Below are 18,148 nucleotides of genomic sequence, written 5' to 3'. Positions count from 1 at the left end.
ATGATCAAGTGGGATTCATACCAGGTATACCGGGATGGTTCAACATTAGAAAAACAAATGATGTAATCCATCATATAAATAAAACAAAAGACAAGAATCACGTGATTTTATCAATCAATGCAGAAAAGGCATTTGACAAAGTTCAACATCGAAACTCTTTGTAAAAGAGGAATAGAAGGAAAATTCCTCAAGATAATAAAGGACATTTATACAAAGCCAACAGCCAACGTCATCCTGAATGAAGAGAGTCTGAAAGCAATCCCCTGGAGATTGGGAACCACACAGGGATGCCCTTATCACCACTCTTATTCAACATTGTGCTGGACGTCCTAGTCAGAGCAATCAGGCTAGATGAAGAAATTAAAGGGCATCCAGATTGGCAGGGAAGAAGTATCTCTATTTGCAGATGACATGATCTCATACACAGAAAACCCTAAAGAATCCTGAAGAAAACTACTGAAAGTAATAGAAGAGTTCAGCAGAGTATGAGGATATAAGATAGACATCCAAAAATCGGTTGGATTCCTCTACACCAACAAAAAGAACATATAGGAGGAAATCATCAAATCAATACCATTTACAGAAGCTCCCAAGAAGATAAAATACTTAGGAATAAATCTTACCCGAGATGTAAAATACCTATACATAGAAAAGTACAAGACACTAATGCAAGAAACCAAAAGAGACCTACATAACTGGAAAAACATACCATTATAAAAATGTCTATTCTACCCAAAACGATCTATAGATACAATGAAATTCTGATACAAATTCCAACGACATTTTTTAATGAGATGGAGAAACAAATCACCAACTTCATACAGAAAGGAAAGAGGCCCCGAATGAGTAAAGCATAACTGAAAAGGAAGAACAAAGTGGGAGGCCTCACTCTACCTGATTTTAGAACCTATTATACCACCACAGTAGTCAAAACATCCTGGTACTGGTACAACAACAGACACATGGACCAATGGAACAGAATTGAGACTCCAGACATAAATCCATCCACATATGAGCACCTGATATTTGACAAAGGCCCAAAGTCAGTTAAATGGGGAAAAGACAGTCTCTTTAACAAATGGTGCTGGCATAACTGGACATCCTTCTGCAAAAAAATGAAACAAGACCCATGACTCACACCATCCACAAAAACTAATTCTAAATGGATCAAAGGCCTAAATATAAAATCTAAAACAATAAAGATTATGGAAGAAAAAAGAGGGACAATGCCAGGAGCCCTAACACATGGCATAAACATTATACAAAACATTATAACAATACTGAAGAGAAACTAGAAAACTGGGAGCTCCTAAAAATCAAACACCTGAGCTCATCCAAAGACTTCACCAAAAGAGTAAAAAGATTGCCTACGGACTGGGAAAAAGTTTTTAGCTATGACATTTCCGATCAGCGCCTGATCTCTAAAATCTACATGATACTGCAAAAACTCAACTACAAAAAGACAAATAAACCAATTAAAAAATGGGCAAAGGATATGAACAGTCACTTCACTAAAGAAGACACTCAGGTGGCAAACAGAAACACGAGGAAATGCTGACGATCATTAGCCATTAGAGAAATGCAAATCAAAACTACAATGAGATTCCATCTCACTCTAACAAGGCTGGCATTAATCCAAAAAACACAAAATAATAAATGTTGGAGAGGCTGTGGAGAGACTGGTACACTTATACACTGCTGGTGGGAATGTAACATGGTACAACCACTTTGGAAATCAATTTGGCGCTTCCTTGAAAGGCTAGAAATGGTACTGCCAGCAATCCCACTCCTCGGAATATATCCTAGAGAAATAAGAGCCTCTACACGAACAGATATATGCATACCCATGTTCACTGCAGCTCTGTTTAGAATAGCAAAAAGATGGGAGCAGCCAAGGTGCTCATCAATGAGTGAACGGATAAATAAATTACAGTATATTCACACAATGGAATACTACGCATTGATGGAGAACAATGATGAATCCACGAAACATTTCCTAAACATGCAGGAATCTGGAAGGCATGATGGTGAGTGAAATCAGTCAGTTGCAAAAGGACAAATATTGTATAAGACCACTATTATAAGAACTCAAGAAATAGTTTAAACAGAGAAGAAAATATTCTCTGATGGTTCTAGAGGGGGGAGGGAGGGAGGGAGGGAGGGAGAGAGGATTTTACTAATTAGATAGTACATAAGAACTATTTTAGGTAAATGGAAAGACAACACACAATACAGGAGAAGTCGGCACAACTGGACTAAACCAAAAGCAAAGAAGTCTCTTGAATAAACTGAACTCTTCGAAGGCCAGTGTAGCAGGGGCGGAGGTTTGGGGGCCATGGTTTCAGGGGATATCTAAATCAATTGGCAAAATAAATCTATTAAGATAACATTCTGCATCCCACTTAGGAGAGTGGCATCTGGGGTCTTAAATGCTAGCAAGTGGCCATCTAAGTGGCGTCAATTAGTCTCAACCCACCTGGAACAGAGGAGAATGAAGAACACCAAAGACACAAGGTAATTATGAGCCCAAGAGACAGAAAGGGCCACATAAACCAGAGACTACATCAGCCTGAGACCAGAAGAACTTGATAGTGTCCGGCTACAACCGATGACTGCTCTGACAGGGAACAGAACAGAGAACCCCTGAGGGAGCAGGAGAGCAGTGGGATGCAGACCTCAAATTCTCATAAAAAGACCAGACTTAATGGTGTGACTGAGACTAGAGGGACCCCAGAGGTCATGGACCCAGACCTTCTTTTAGCCCAGGACAGGAACCATTCCCAAAGCCAGCTCTTCAGACAGGGATTGGACTGGACAATGGGATAGAAAATGATAGTGAAGAGTGAGCTTCTTGGATCAAGCAGACAAAAGAGACTATGTTGATATCTCCTGTCTGGAGGGGAGATGGGAGGGCGGAAGGGGTCAGAAGCTGGCCGAATGGACTAGAAAAAAGAGAATGGAGGGAATAAGTGTACTGTCTCATTAGGGGGAGAGCAATTAGGAGTATATAGCAAGGTGTGTATAAATTTTTGTATGAGAGACTGACTTGATTTGTAAACTTTCACTTAAAGCACAAGAAAAATGAAAAAAAAAAAGCCATCCATGAGGTAGGTACTAATATTATCCCATTTAACAGATAGGAAAACTGAGACATGTAACTTGTTCAATGTCACACAGCTAGTAAGTGACAGAAGCAGGACTTGACCTGAGGCAGTCTGGCTCCAGAGTTCAGATGCTGAGCTCCCCAGTACAATGTAGCCAATGACCATGGTGCAGTAAGCCCACTGTTTGGATAGGAGTGAGATCTTCCTTTCAACTCTAACTGATGTTTAACGAGCACTTGCTTTGTGTTCTTAGCCTGATGCTGAGATAAAGGCTGTATGTGGGTCATTTAATATTCCTGTGTGATTATTTCCCCCTCGTGTCTGTGAGTTTGCTATAGTGTGGGGGCTTGCGTGTTACTGTGATGCTTGAAGCTATGCCACCGGTATTCAGATACCAGCCGGGTCACCCATGGAGGATAGATTTCAGCTGAGCTTCCAGACTAAGACAGACTAGGAGGAAGGACTCGGCATTCTACTTCTGAAAAGCATTAGCCAGTGAAATCCTTATGAATAGTAGCGGAACATTGTCTGATGTAGTGCTGGAAGATGAGCCCACCAGATTGGAAAACACTCAAAAGATGACTGGGGAAGAGCTGCCGCCTCAAAGTAGAGTTGCCTTAATGACATGGATGGAGTAAACCTTTCAGGACCTTCATTTGCTGATGCGGCATGACTCCAAATGAGAAGAAACAGCTGCAAACATCCATTAATAATCAGAACCTGGAATGTATGAAGGATGAATCTAGGAAAATTGGAAATCGTCAAAAATGAAATGGAACGCATAAACATTGATATCCTAGGCATTAGTGAGTTGAAATGCATGGTATTGGCCATTTTGAATCAAACAATCACATAGTCTACTCTGCTGGGAATGACAACTTGAAGAGGAATGATGTTGCATTCATCGTCAAAAAGAGCGTTTCAAGATCTATCCTGAAGTACTACGCTGTCAGTGATAAGATAATATACACACGACTAAAAGGAAGACCAGTTAATGTGACTATTATTCAAATTTATGCACCAACCACTAGGGCCAAAGATGAAGAAACAAAAGTTTTTATCAGCCCCTGCACTCTGAAATTGATGGAACATGCAATCAAGATGCATTGATAATTACTGGCAATTGGAATGCAAAAATTGGAAACAAAGAAGAAGGATCAGTAGTTGGAAAATAAGGCCTTGGTGATAGAAACAATGCCAGAGATTGAATGATAGAATTTTGCAAGACCAAAGACTTCTTCATTGCAAATACCTTCTTTTGCCAGCATAAACGGCGACTATACACATGGACCTCGCCAGATGGAACACATAGAAATCAAATTGACTACATCTGTGGAAAGAGACGATGGAAAAGCTCAATATCATCAGTCAGAACAAGGCCAGGGGCCGACTGTGGAACAGACCATCAATTGCTCATATGTAAGCTCAAGCTGAAACTGAAGAAAATCAGAGCAAGTCCACGAGAGCCAAAATATGACCTTGGGTATATCCCACCTGAATTTAGAGGCCATCTGAAGAAAAGATTTGATGCATTGTGCACTAGTGACTGAAGACCAGATGAGTTGTGGAATGACATCAAGGACATTGTCCATGAAGAAAACAAGAGGTCATTGAAAAGACAGGAAAGAAAGAAAAGCCCAAATGGATGTCAGAGGAGACTCTGAAACTTGCTCTCGAATGTCGAGCAGCTAAAGCAAAAGGAAGAATTGATGAAGTAAAAGAATGGAACAGAAGATTTCAAGGGCGTCTCAAGAAGACACAGTAAAGTATTATAATGACATGTGCTAAGAGCTGGAGATGGAAAACCAAAAGGGAAGAACACATTCGGCGTTACTCAAACTGAAAGAACTGAAAAAAAAATTCAAGGCTTGAGTTGCCATAGTGAAGGATTTTATGGGGAAAATACTAAACGATGCAGGAAGCATCCAGGAAGCATCAAAACAAGATGGAAGGAATACACAGTCATCATACCAAAAAGAATTACTTGATGTTCAACCATTTCAAGAGGTAGCATATGGTCAGGAACCAATGGTACTGAAGGAAGAAGTCCAAGATGCACTGAAGATTGGGGAAAAACAAGGCTCCAGGAATTGATGGAATATCAGTCGAGATGTTTCAAACAAACAGATGCACCACAGGAAGTGCTCGCTCGTCTATGCCAAGAAATATGGAAGACAGCTTCCTGGCCAGCTGACTGGAAGAGATCCGTATTTATGCCTATTCCCAAGCAAGGTGATCGAACCGAATGTGGAAATTATAGAACAATATCATTAATATCACACGCAAGCAAAATTCTGCTGAAGATCATTCAAAAACTGCTGCAGCAGTATATCGACAGGGAACTGCCAAAAATTCACGCCGGTTTCAGAAGAGGACGTGGAACCAGGGATATCATTGCTGATGTCAGGTGGATCCTGGCTGGAAGCACAGAATACCAGAAGGATGGTTACCTGTATTTTATTGACTATGCAAAGGCATTTGACTGTGTGGATCATAACAAATTGTGGATAATATTGCAAAGAACGGGAATTCCAGAACACTTAATTGTGCTCTTGAGGAACCTTTACATAGATCAAGAGGCAGTTGTTCGGAGAGAACAAGGGAATACTGATTGGTTTAAAGTCAGGAAAGGTGTGCATCAGGGTGGTATTCTTTCACCATACCTATTCAATCTGTGTGCTGAACAAATAATCTGAGAAGCTGGACTATATGAAGAAGAACGAGGTATCAGGACTGGAAGAAGACTTGTTAACAACCTGTGTCATGCAGATGACACAACCTTGCTTGCTCAAAGTGAAGAGGACTTGAAGCACTTACTAATGAAGATCAAAGACCACAGCCTTCAGTTTGGATTGCACCTCAACATAAAGAAAACAAAAGTCCTCACAACTAGACCAATGAGCAACATCATGATAAATGGAGAAAAGACTGAAGTTGTCGAGGATTTCATTTTACTTGGGTCCACAATCAACAGCCATGGAAGCAGCAGTCAAGAAATCAAAAGACGCATTGTGTTTGGTAAAAGACCTCTTTAAATTGTTTGAGAGCAAAGAAGTCACCTTGAAGACTAAGGTGTGCCTGACCCAAGCCATGATATTTTCAATCACATCATAGCATGTGAAAGCTGGACAATGAATAAGGAAGACCAAAGAATAATTGACCCCTTTGAATTGTGGTGTTGGCGAAGAATATTGAATATAGACTGCCAAAAGAACAAACAGATCTGCCTTGGCAGAAGTACAATCAGAATGCTCCTTAGAAGCAAGGATGGAGAGACTGCATCTTACATACTTTGGACATGTTGTCAGGAGGGATGAGTCCCTGGAGAAGGACATCATGCTTGGCAGGGTGCAGGGTCAGCAAAAAAGAGGAAGATCCTCAACGAGGTGGATTGATGCGGTGGCTAAAACAATGAGCTCCAGCATAACAACGATTGTAAGTATGGCTCAGGACTGGATAGTGTTTCGTTGTGTTGTGCACAGGGTTGCTAGGAGTCAGACCTGACTCGATGGCACCTAACAACAACAACAACAACCTGTGATTATTCCCATTTGGAGGAAACTGAGGCTTAGAGAAATTAAGTAATTGCCAAGTCTCTCAGCTAGTAAGAGACAGAACCAGGATTTGAACCCAGATCCTGTGGCTCCAGAATCTGTGTCTGTAACTAGAGCCTTTCCTGCCTTCAGGTTCCCAGAGCCCCTGTTTCTCCCACACCTCTGGTCACTGCTCCCCTCCAGGGGTAGGGACTGAATTACAGCCATCTCTGAGTGAAGACTGAACGCCAGAGCTGGTCAGCAATAATTTGCTGAAGAAGTATACGTCTGCCCAGCCCAGATGGTAAGGTCCTTGAAGGTAGGGGCTGGATGGTAATGCTTTTATGTTCTTCCTTCCCCCTAACCCCCAAGCGGTAGTATGCATATGGAGGGCCAACCAACCAGTTGCTGTTGAGTCCACTCCAACTCATGGGGACCCTATGTGTATCAGAGGAGAACTGTGCCCCACAGGGTTTTTAATGGCTGGTTTTTTTTTTTTAAATAGAGCACCAGGCCCTTCCTCTGAGGCATCTCTGGGTGGACTCTAATTTCTAACCTTTGGTTAGCAGCCGAGCACGTTAATCACTTGCACCATTCAGAACTCCATAGGTTCATAATAAAGGAATGAATGGGTGAGCCTTTCCCCCCACCTCCTTGGGCCTTACAAAGCCCATGTGGAGTCAACTTCCAGACACAAGTTCACAGACACCCTCCCCCATACCTGAGACCATGACCGGGGTGCTTCTGGGAGAGTGGTTGGGTGCTAAGACTCCTCCCTTCTCCATCCCAGGGGTCACCTCCATGCCCAAAGTAGTCATTGTAATCTGGGCCCCCAGCAGCATCAGCCCCTCCACACTCCCGCCTGTGTCTGGCAGCGTGCCCCACCTCTGGGCCTCTGTTTATTTCAGAAATGCTGACTCACTGGCCCAACAGCCTGTGCCAAAAAGACTTAGCCAAGGAAATCAGTTACAAGAAAATCCCAGAAAGCAGGCCAAGGGCAAAGGAAAGCACTTTTTGGACTGTCCCATGCCCTACACCCCCAAACTCTCTTCTCTGTATGAGGCACTGAGAGTTGTTGGAGACAGGTGTTCACGGGCTGAGGAAAGGCCACACACATGCTCTATGTCCTAGTCTAGGTCAAAGAGCCTCCCCCTAAAAAAAAATACACGGTAAATCTTTATGGAAGCAGATTGCCACGTTTGTTACCCGTCGAGCGGTGGGTACGCTAGAACCACCTATTCCTTTTGTTAGTAGCTGAATGCTTAACCACTGCTCCACATGCACTGTTCTGAAAACCAGGAGACCCATGTTCTTGCCTGCCAACTCGCTGCATGACCTCCCTTCCCATCCCTGGACCTCAGTTTCCCTGTCTGTAAAGGAAGTGTTGGAATATTCACTTATCTCTAAGATTCCTTCCAGCTCTAGGTTTATCTGAAACGATGTCTGAGCTGCTCTGGGTATCAGATTCCTAATGCAGCAACCAAGAGTGATCAGTCTTGTCTGTCTATCAGCAGGCGAGAACTTGGAAAAATGACAATGTGCATGACAGTTGTACACCAAACTCCCCCAGATGCCCTGTGTCACCAGGAGGAAACTGAGATACTGGAAAACTTGTTGGGTTTCCCACGGTCACGCTCTCTGACCCTGTTGGGTAAAGAAACCTCAGTTGTTACGGAATCGACTCCCAAATCATGGTGACCCATGTGTGTCAGAGTAGAACTGTGTTCCATTGTTTTCTGTGGCTGATTTTTTACTACTATTATTTTTTTTTATTTTTATTGTGTTTTAAGCAAAAATTTACAAGTCAAGTGAGTTTCTCATACAAAAATTTATATATACCTTGCTATATACTCCTAATTGCTCTCGGCCTAATGAGACAACCCGCTCTTTCCCTCCACTCTCTGTTTCGTGTCCATTCCACCTGCTTCTGACCCCCTCTACCCTCTCATCTTCCCTCCATCTGTGGCTGATTTTTTCTGAAGTAGATTGCCAGGCCTTTCTCCCAAGGTGTTTCTAAGGGGATTCAAACCTCCAACCTTTCAGTTAGCAGCCAAGTTTGTTAACCATTTGTACCATTCAGGGACTCTGTAATCTGACCCTACAAATACCAGTAAATTTCCAGGAGTCCTTAAACTAGCCCAAGCCAGATCTGGCCCACCCCCCATGCACAGAAGGGCCAACTGTGAGCACTAATTGACCTCAACAGAGGACATAGCGACAGGAGGAAGGAATCAGAAGGACAATCATCACCCAGACCCTATTCTAAAGCAAGAGGTCTGACAAGAATCACATCACCTCCTGTTTCCTTACCACCTTCTAGAATTTTCCCTCCCCAGTACACCTGTGCGGCTGCCATCTTACTACCCAAATCACATATAAGCCCTGCTTCCCTGTCACTCAGGGAGCCAGATCTGAGGAATTGCCTCCTAGCTCCTTGCTCTGCGCATTGCAATAGAGATACATTCTCTTTCTCAAAGATGGGTGTTCGGATAATCGGCAAGTCTGAGCAAGCTGGACAAGGACCCACCTTCTGGGACCCCTGAAATAACAGCCTTGACCCCTGAGGCCCTCACCAAAGCTGCCTTCACCCCCTCCTTGTCTCTGCCAGAAAACCCTAGACAGCTAGATCTCACAAGCCATGACCAATGGTTACCACTACTCACTGGTAGTCTGCTTTTCCTCCTCAAGTCAGCGGGGGTGTAGATGTTTAGGTAGAGGCAGTCTTCAGAAAATTTGTGAGGAATGGTCTCATTTCTGTTGGTAATGAAGTCCCAGGTCATCTCTTCTGAAAATGCATCTTGGGAGCACCTGGGGACAGAGGGAAGAAAGAACTGCTGAGCTTCAACCAGGTCTAAGCGAGGCAGTGTCTCCAGGGGTTGGGACAGGACGTGGATTGAGAGGATTAAGCCTCTGCGTGGAGTCTTTACTATCAGACGCCAACACACTGGAAAGGTAAGGGGTTACCTGGAGGTGCAGGGGACCTAAGAGGGGCCGGAGGTGGGGAAGCTGGGACTCACTAAGGTATCCCACTCAGAATGTCATTTCTTGGAACTTAACCCTAAAGAAATGTTGATGGCTCTGCACAAAGGTTTAGCTACATGGTGTTCATCATAGTGTTATTTATATTATCAAAAAAAATTACAAAAAGCTTAGTACCCAAAATAGGAGACTGGATAAATAAATTATGGGTTAAGCACCCAAAGCAATGCAGCTATGAAATGTCAGATTATGATATTTAGTGGCATAGGACAATGTTCAGTATATACTTCTAAGTGAACAAAACAGGCAGCCAAACTATCTGTAGAGTATGATTCCATCTCAAAAGGAGAAAGTATAGTTATACAATAGGAAGGAAAATAAAACTAAAAAAAATTCTGAAATATTCACAGCCGTTCTCTATGGGTGGTAGCGTTGTGTATGATTTTAATGTTCTTACATCTGTGTTTTTTTAACTTTTCTGTAATGAATAATATTACATGTGTAATCGAGAAATGAAAACTGTGAGTAGTGTATTTAAAAAAAAAAGAAAAAAGGAAAGCAGCAAAAGTCTGGGCTTTGGAAGCCCCGAAAAATGTCTTGCTGTGGAGAATAAGGTCTGAATGGGTGGAGGCAGGTGCCCCAGGTCCCCAACGGGAGGCACAGGCCAGCCAGGAAAGCTTTGACCTTTTGCCCAGCTTGGCCAGGGGGATGGGGACCCATGAACCATTCTCTGCTCATGAAGGGTCAGCTGGACATACCTGGGAGGTGGTAACTCACCTAGTAGTCACACTCTCCTCACCTCCTCACCTGCCCACTCCCCAACCACGCCAGGCTTCAAGGCAGGAGAATAAATAGGGTTATTACTTCTGATCCCTTCTCCCAGTCAATTGTTTATTTTTCCCAAATCATTTATCATAATCTAACATATAACATAACCCTATGGGGCAATTCTGGAGCCCTGGTGGCACAATGGTTAAGAGCTCAGGCTGCAAACCAAAAGGTTGCTCTTCAAATTCACCAGCTGCTCCTTGGAAACCCTGTGGGGCAGTTCTACTCGGTCCTACAGGGTTGCTAAAAAAAAAAAAACCCTATGAGTGGAAAATGACTCGATGGCACCTAACAACAACAACAACAACTTGGAGTCAATTCTACTCTGTCATAGGTGCCCGGGTGGCACGGCAAGCAGTTTGCAATCAGCTGCTAACCTAATGGTTGGAGGTTCAGACCCACCCAGCCATTCCATGGAAAAAAGTCCTGGTGAGCTGCTTCCTTCAAAAGTATGGCCAAAAAGTCTACAGAAAATGTCAGCCCTGTAACACTGGGGGTCGACATGAGTTGGAGTCAACTCGGTGGCAATGGGTTTCTTTTTCGTTTTCTAAACATATTACATAATTTATTAAGTAATATACATATTTTTTCAGGGAAACCCTGGTAGTGTAGGGGTTAAGTGCTACGGCTGCTAACCAAGAGGTCAGCAGTTCAAATCCACTAGGTGCTCCTTTGAAACTCCATGGGGAAGTTCTACTCTGTCGTATAGGGTCGCTATGAGTCAGAATCGACTTGATGGCTGTGGGTTTGGTTTGGGTTTTATTTTTTTTATCTGTCTACCCCTGCTAGAATGCAAGTGCAATGAACAGAGAAGTTGTTGTTTTGTTCACTTAATGAATCCCAGAACAAATTAGAAGCCAGCCAGACGATTGCCTTGGCTCTTCTCTGCATCACTTGGAGGCCATCATCCCCACTGAAAGATATCGAAGCCACATCCCAGCGGCTTACATTGGAGGGTAAGAGGTGGCATCCTTCACGAAGCTCCAGGACTCCGCAGGCTGTGGAGGAGCGAATCTCAGGGATCCAAGAGGGGGCTTGGCAAAGGGGATTCCCAGGAAAACAGCCACGGGCTGTGCAAATCCTTCTAAGCTGACAAACTTCCCCAGGACTTTGCCATGGACGGTGTCCACCACAGGTGGCGAGGATGGGTGCCCTGCTGGACATCGAGAGGACACGAAGACACATCAGAGATCAAAAAGAGCAACTCAAAAATGCTTTAGAAATACTTTATGGTGCTTTTATTGGCCTTTACCCCACTCTGTCCCTGGCTAAGTACCATCTTAAAGACCAGCAGCTCTGTTCCAAGTGTGGGACCCTGGTCCCTGGTTCCAGAGGAACAAAGCAGATCTGATTCAGAAATCATTGTAGTTGACTCTTCTGACCTCTCTGGGGGCTACCCGAGTGTGATGTTTGCTGTGGGTTTTTCATAAATACCTTTTATCATGTTGAGCCATTTCCCTTCTATTCCTACTTGACTGAGAAATCCATAGAGACAGAGTAGACTGGTGGTTGCCGGGGAGTGGGGAAGAAGACAGTGGGGAGCAACAGCTCACTGGTAAGGGGCGTTAGTTTGGAGTGATGGGAATGTGTGGGAACCAGATAGAGGCGGTGGCAGCACAGCACTGTGAATGCACTGAATGCCGCGGGATTGTTACTTTAAGATGGTTAATGTTATGTTATGTGAATTTCACCTCAATAGATTATTAAAATAAACATAAATAAATGCAAAAAGGAGGCTGCTAGGATTGACTATGACATTTGGTTTCCTCTCTTAGAAGTCTCTGGAAGCATTTCACCCAGTAGATGCTGAGCTGCATGCTAGATGAGAGGATGAGCAAGAGGTGGCCCTGATTCTCAGCAGTTGTGAACCTTGCAGGAAAAGTGAGGCCCGGATATATCTGACCCTAATGTGGGAAGAACGTGGTCAGTGTCCTAGGAGAGGTACCAGTGAGGTGCTACAGGAGTTAGAAGTGGAGTGATGCCTTCTGGTTGGTGGCATTGTGAAGGAGGTGGCACTGGAGCTGGAACTGGCAGGAGGGGAGGATTTGAACCAGAGGAGATAGAAGAGGGCCTATAAACCATAAAGCAGACAGAATAGGCTGAGGCTCTGAGACAGCAAAGTGCAAGGTCTGCCCAGGGAAGGACGAGTGGCCTACTTGGGCCAGGTGGAATCTACGAGGGGTTGGTCACCCTGGAATGGGAGAGGTGCATGCCAGGGAGGGCCTCCAATGCCAGCCTAAGGGTTTGGGCTTCAGTCGGTGGAATAATGAGCAGCACAGGACAGTTCTGGAATAAGGGAAAGTGGCCCGGCAGCTGGAAGAAGATTCTTCTGGTGGCTCTGAGCCGGTGCACCCGGCAGGGAGAGAGTCTGGGGGTCAGATTCTTGTCTGTTCCAACTCCATCCTTGTAGAACAGACAAGTCTTCCCTCTTGAGCTAATATTCACCTCCCTGCAGCTTCCACCATCAGTCCTGGTTCTACCTGCTCTGGGATTGCACTGAACTAACGTATCTGCTTTTCAGGCACTTAGCCATGCCCATCCCTCGAACCTTCTCTTTTACAGCCCCAGTAGCCTTCATGTGTTTAAACATTCCTCATAGGAACTTATTTCTAGCCTCCTGTCCTCCCATTTGCTTCCCTTTGTGTACAGACAAAATGTCAACATCTCCTGAAAGCACGGGCCCAGAACAGAAAAGAATAACATAGATATGGCCTTATGGAAGAATATCTAATGGTATGGGACACTCCACGCAAATGTAGGTTACAAAGCAGTATCCATGTCGGATACTGTTAACAGTCAGTCCCATAGTGTGGACATTCAGATTGCTTTCTTTTGTTGTTGTTGCTAATTTGTTACAAATGACAGTGAGATGGACTCTCTTGAGTGTACATATATCGAAATGCCAATGGGTGATGTCATTACATGTGACATTTTTTGTGTGTGTGTGCTTTTCAAGTTTTCTGCACTGAGCATGGATTCCTTTTTATAATTAGAAGGAAAAATATGAAGAAATACTGTTAATGTATATAAGGAATTTTGAAGATGGTATTGATAGGACCTGGCACCTGACCAGATGTAGGGGACATGGAAGGGAAAGGAAGAAGACCAAGAGGCTAGCTTGTGGTCCTGGGTTTTGTTTCAGACTCATTTCGCTGAGGTTCAGCCAGATAACCAGGTGAGAAAGGTGCCACAGGAAGTGAGCACTTCAAGACTTGAATGGGGCAGGGTGAGGCCATGGGTGCGTGAGGCTTCACTGAGGAGGCCGGTGTGAGAGGAAAGAGAGAGAGCTAAAGATAAGGAACAGGGGACAGCTACAGCTGAGCCTGAGAAACTCCCTCAGAGGGGTGGTAGGGGTCACAGTGGGGTGGTGGGGAGACAGCATCATGGCAGCCAACGGGGAAAGAGGAAGAGGGGCTGGCCAAGTGAAGAGAGTGCTTCAAAGATGTTAAGGAGAAGAAATTGAGAAGAATGCACTAGGCTTGGCCTTTATTAGCTCAATGATAACCTTCAATCATGAACAGGAGTCAGATTTCCCAGGTTTAGAAAGTGGGTGAATGGAATGGGGACATAAACAATAATGATAATAACAGTGGTTGCCACTTACGTGATGACTCCAGCTCGTTTAAATTAAGCCTCAAAATAGCCCTGCTAGGTAGGTGTTAATACACCCATTTTACAAAGAAGTAAACTGAGGATGTGAAAGCAGCCAGTGTGGACTTTGTAAAGATGGAGACGGGATGCGGTAACCAGCATAAGAAAATGTATCACACTCCAAATTCAGTTCCTTTCTCACTGTGCCCTCACACTCAGTCCCAGCCTCTCAGTGTCGCAGCCACCAACTCTTTTTGCTCCAGAAAGAAGACAGAATCCAGGTGGGATCTGGGCTGTCAGCATATTAACAGGGGGAGTGCTGGGAGTGCTGGCCTGGTTTCCAAAGCCAGTGATGCATCCCAGGGCATGATTGTCTGGTTGACCTTGGGCAAGTACTTTCCCTCTCTGCACCTCAGTTTCTCCTTCTCTAAAATGGCACAGATGCATTCTGAGGTCCCTGGCTGTACCCTTTTATGTATCGACTCCTTTTTCATGCTTCCTCTATATCAGGAGGAGCCCTGGTGGCACAGTGGTTAAGAGCTTGGCAGTTCGAGTCCACCAGCCACTCCTTGGAAACTGTGTGGTGCAGTTCTACTCTGGAGCAGTTCTACTCTGTCTTAGAGGGTTGCTATGAGTGGGAATCAACTCCATGGCAAAGGGTTTGCATTTGGTTTATGGTTTTCTGTATTTTACACTATCTTAAGTGCTTTGGAAACGATAACCTATTTCATCCTCACAACAGCCCAGTGAGGCAGTTACTATTATCATTCCCATTTCAGAGATGGAAAAACAGAGGCACGGAAAAGTTAAGGAGAGCACACAGCTAGTAAGTGCTGAGCTGGATTCAAACCCAAGCACTCTGGCTTTAGAGTTCATGCTTTTAATTCTCTGCTAAGCCATTTCCCGTGACTTGGCCATATCTTGACTAATAAAAGACCTCATCTGTGAGGCATGAGGTGAGCTCTTTGCTGCCCTGCAGGTAGGGCGGTCGGTGCCCAGTGTTTATCCCCTCTTGCACCACCTCGAGGACCCAGGTTGGGCTGGCCGGTTTCTCCAATTGGTAAGGCACGCCCTGTTAACTGAATGAGACTTCTACTTTGCCCTGAATACAACTCCGTCCAATTCTCCCAAAACAAGGATTTCCAGTTGTGTCCCCCAATATTTGTATTTCAAAATGACTCACCCCGAACCATGGCAGCGGCGAGAGAGGCCAGGACCAGAGCCAAGAACCGCATCGTGGAAGGGTTACTGTATCTGCAGCCAGCGAGGTCTCCGCGCGGTGCAAGGTGCTTCGCAGGTCGAGGTGCTTCGCCGGTCCCTCCCCAGTGCCCAAGCTCCTGGCCAGGACCCTGGTTAGCCTTAACAGAAGATATCTTGAAAAGCTATCCCTCTTGTAAGAATCGCTGGGGCGGGGCGGGGGGGGAGGGGATAAGCCACGCCCACCCGGAATATGACCTCTTATCTAAGCAGCCTGAACAAACTCTCTAATTCCCAAAGTTACAAACTTATTAAACAACTTGTTACATAAGGGTTGCCACTTTTGCTGGACCTTGATCTCAGTGCCCTGTGAATTTCCCTAAGGCAAGCAGGCAGAAGCCCAGGAGCAAGATGAAGCTTTGATCTTGGAAACTCAAAACAAACTTTAAAATTGTTAGAGAAACTCCCATCCCCAGAACTGCTGGGTAATTTAGGACAAATCTCTTAGCTTCCCTGGGCTTAAATTTCCTAGATTTCTAGGCTCTTAAATCTGGAAGGCATCTTAAATTTCATCCAGTCCCCCATGTGATGCCTCCATTAACTTCGCAACATTTTTGCCAGCTGACCCAGCCTGCTGTTACACACTCCTGAGACAGAGAGCTCCATGCCACTCAAGGCAGTGGTCTTTGATCGGACTATTCTTACAGCGAAGGATATCCATCTCCCCCTTGTGCCTGGCTGTAGTCATCCATCCATACTTTATTCATTCATTCCTCAAACATTTACTGCATGCCTGGCACTTTGCTAGGTGCTATGGATATGAAGATGAATTCAAAACACATCCCATTTTTTCCAGGTGTTCACCGTGTAGTGTACAACACAGACGTGGGGGAGAAATTACAGCCAATATGAAAGCATCAAAATAGGTGGATACAGAGTGCTGGTATACCTGGGTACACCTGACTAACATGCTGGGGACACAAGAAAGATGCTCGAAGCCTCTTTCATAGAACCATTAAATGTCCCCAAATAGGGATTAGTTAAATGCACTGTGGTACAGTTGGGAAATATGGCCTTGGTGATAAAAATGATGCTGGAGATTGAATGATAGAATTTGGCAAGACCAACGACTTCTTCTTTGTAGATACCTTTTTTCAACAACATAAATGGTGAATGTACACGTGGATTGGAAAGCCTGGTGGTGAAATGGTTAAGAGCTTGGCTGCTAACCAAAAGGATGGCAGTTCAAATCAACCAGGGGCTCCTTGGGAACCCTATGGGGCACTTCTACTCTGTCCTATAGTGTCGGTATAAGTTGGAGTCGAGTGGACACCAATGGGTTTACAAGTTTTTGTACGTGTGGACCTCGCCAGATGGAATACACAGGAATCAAATCAACTACATGTGTAGAAAGAGGTGATGGAAAAGCTCAATATCATCAGTCAGAACAAGGCCAGGGGCCGACTGTGGAACAGACCATTAATTGCTCATATGTAAGTTTAAGTTGAAGCTGAAGAATATTAGAACAAATCCAAGAAAGCCAAAGAATGACCTTGAGTATATCCCACCTGAATTTAGAGACCATCTTAAGAATAGATTTGACTCATTGAACACTAATGACTGAGGACCAGATGAGTTGTGGCATGACATCAAGGACATCATACATCATACATGAAGAAAGCAGGAGGTCATTACAAAGACAGGAAAAAACAAAACAGATGTCAGAAGAGACTCTGAAACTTGCTCTTTAATGGAAGAAATGATGAAGTAAAAGAGCTGAACAGAATATTTCAAAGGATGGCTCAAGAAGACACAGTAAAGTATTATAATGAAATGTGCAAAGATCTGTAGATAGAAAAGCAAAAGAAAAGAACATGCTTGGCATTTGTCAAGTTCAAAGAAATGATGGAAAAATTCAAGCCTCGTGTTACAATATTGAAGGGATTATATGGGGCAAATATTAAATGACACAGGAAGCATCAAAAAAAGGTGGAAAGAAAACACAGAGTCACTATACAAAAATGAATTAATCGACGTTCAACCATTTCAAGAGTAACATATGGTCAGGAACTGATGGTACCAAACGAAGAGGCCCAAGCTGCACTGAAGGCATTGGTGGAAAACAAGGCCCCAGGAATTGATGGAATACCAGCTGAGATGTTCCAACAAAAGGATGCAGCCCTGGAAGTGTTCACTTGTCTATGCCAAGAAATTTGGAAGACAGCTACCTGGCCAGCTGGCTGGAAGAGATCCATATTTATTCCTCTTCCAAAGAAAGGTGATCCAACAGAATGCGTAAATTATCAACCAATATTATTAATATCACACATAGGTAAAATTTTACTGAAGATCATTCAAAAGTGGTTGCAGCTGTACATTGACAGGAACTGCTAGAAATTCAAGCTGGATTCAGAGGAGGACATGGAGGGAGGGACATCATTGCTCATGTCAGATGGATCCTGGCTGAAAGCAGCAAATAACAGAGAGATGTTTATTTGTGTTTTCTTGACTATACAAATGCATTCAATTGTGTGGATCATAACAAAGGATGGGTAACTTTGCACGGAATGGGAATTCCAGGAGACTTAAACGTGCTCATGAGAAACCCGTACGTAGATCAAGAGACAGTCATGAGGAAGACCCTCGGTGAGACGGATTAACACAGTGGCTGTAACGATGGGCTCAAGCATGACAATGAATGTGAAGACGGTGCAGGACCAGCAGTGTTTCCTTCTGTTGTACACAGGATCACTATGAGTCAGCACCTTACAACAACAACAACACCACAGCTGGCCAACAAGTAGTATGCACTTACTCAGACTAGTGATGTAGAGCTCAACTCATTGACAGAGACAGACGGTTATGTTCTATTGTGAAGGGGAAAAACATTGTAAAACAGTTCTGGCAGCTTTGGAA

At 44.2% G+C, this 18,148-nt stretch overlaps 1 protein-coding gene across 1 annotated transcript in view; it reads right to left on the bottom strand.

The window, feature by feature from the left end:
- LOC135228340 (putative inactive carboxylesterase 4) overlaps positions 1–15,270 on the bottom strand; it is a 28,768-nt gene extending 13,498 nt beyond the window's left edge. The window contains exons 1-3 of the mRNA XM_064273513.1: positions 15,219–15,270; positions 11,393–11,600; positions 9,301–9,445 (exon numbers count right to left, since the gene is read on the bottom strand). Coding sequence (XP_064129583.1) covers positions 9,301–9,445; positions 11,393–11,600; positions 15,219–15,270 — 405 coding nt within the window. The remainder of the gene's footprint in view (positions 1–9,300; positions 9,446–11,392; positions 11,601–15,218) is intronic.
- Between the last annotated feature and the right edge of the window lie 2,878 nt (positions 15,271–18,148).

The sequence above is a fragment of the Loxodonta africana genome, chromosome 21, assembly GCF_030014295.1.
Source record: "Loxodonta africana isolate mLoxAfr1 chromosome 21, mLoxAfr1.hap2, whole genome shotgun sequence".
Classification (NCBI taxonomy): Eukaryota; Metazoa; Chordata; class Mammalia; order Proboscidea; family Elephantidae; genus Loxodonta; species Loxodonta africana.
The sequence above is the reverse complement of the archived record's forward strand: the minus strand, read 5'-3'. Positions and strand labels throughout refer to the sequence as shown.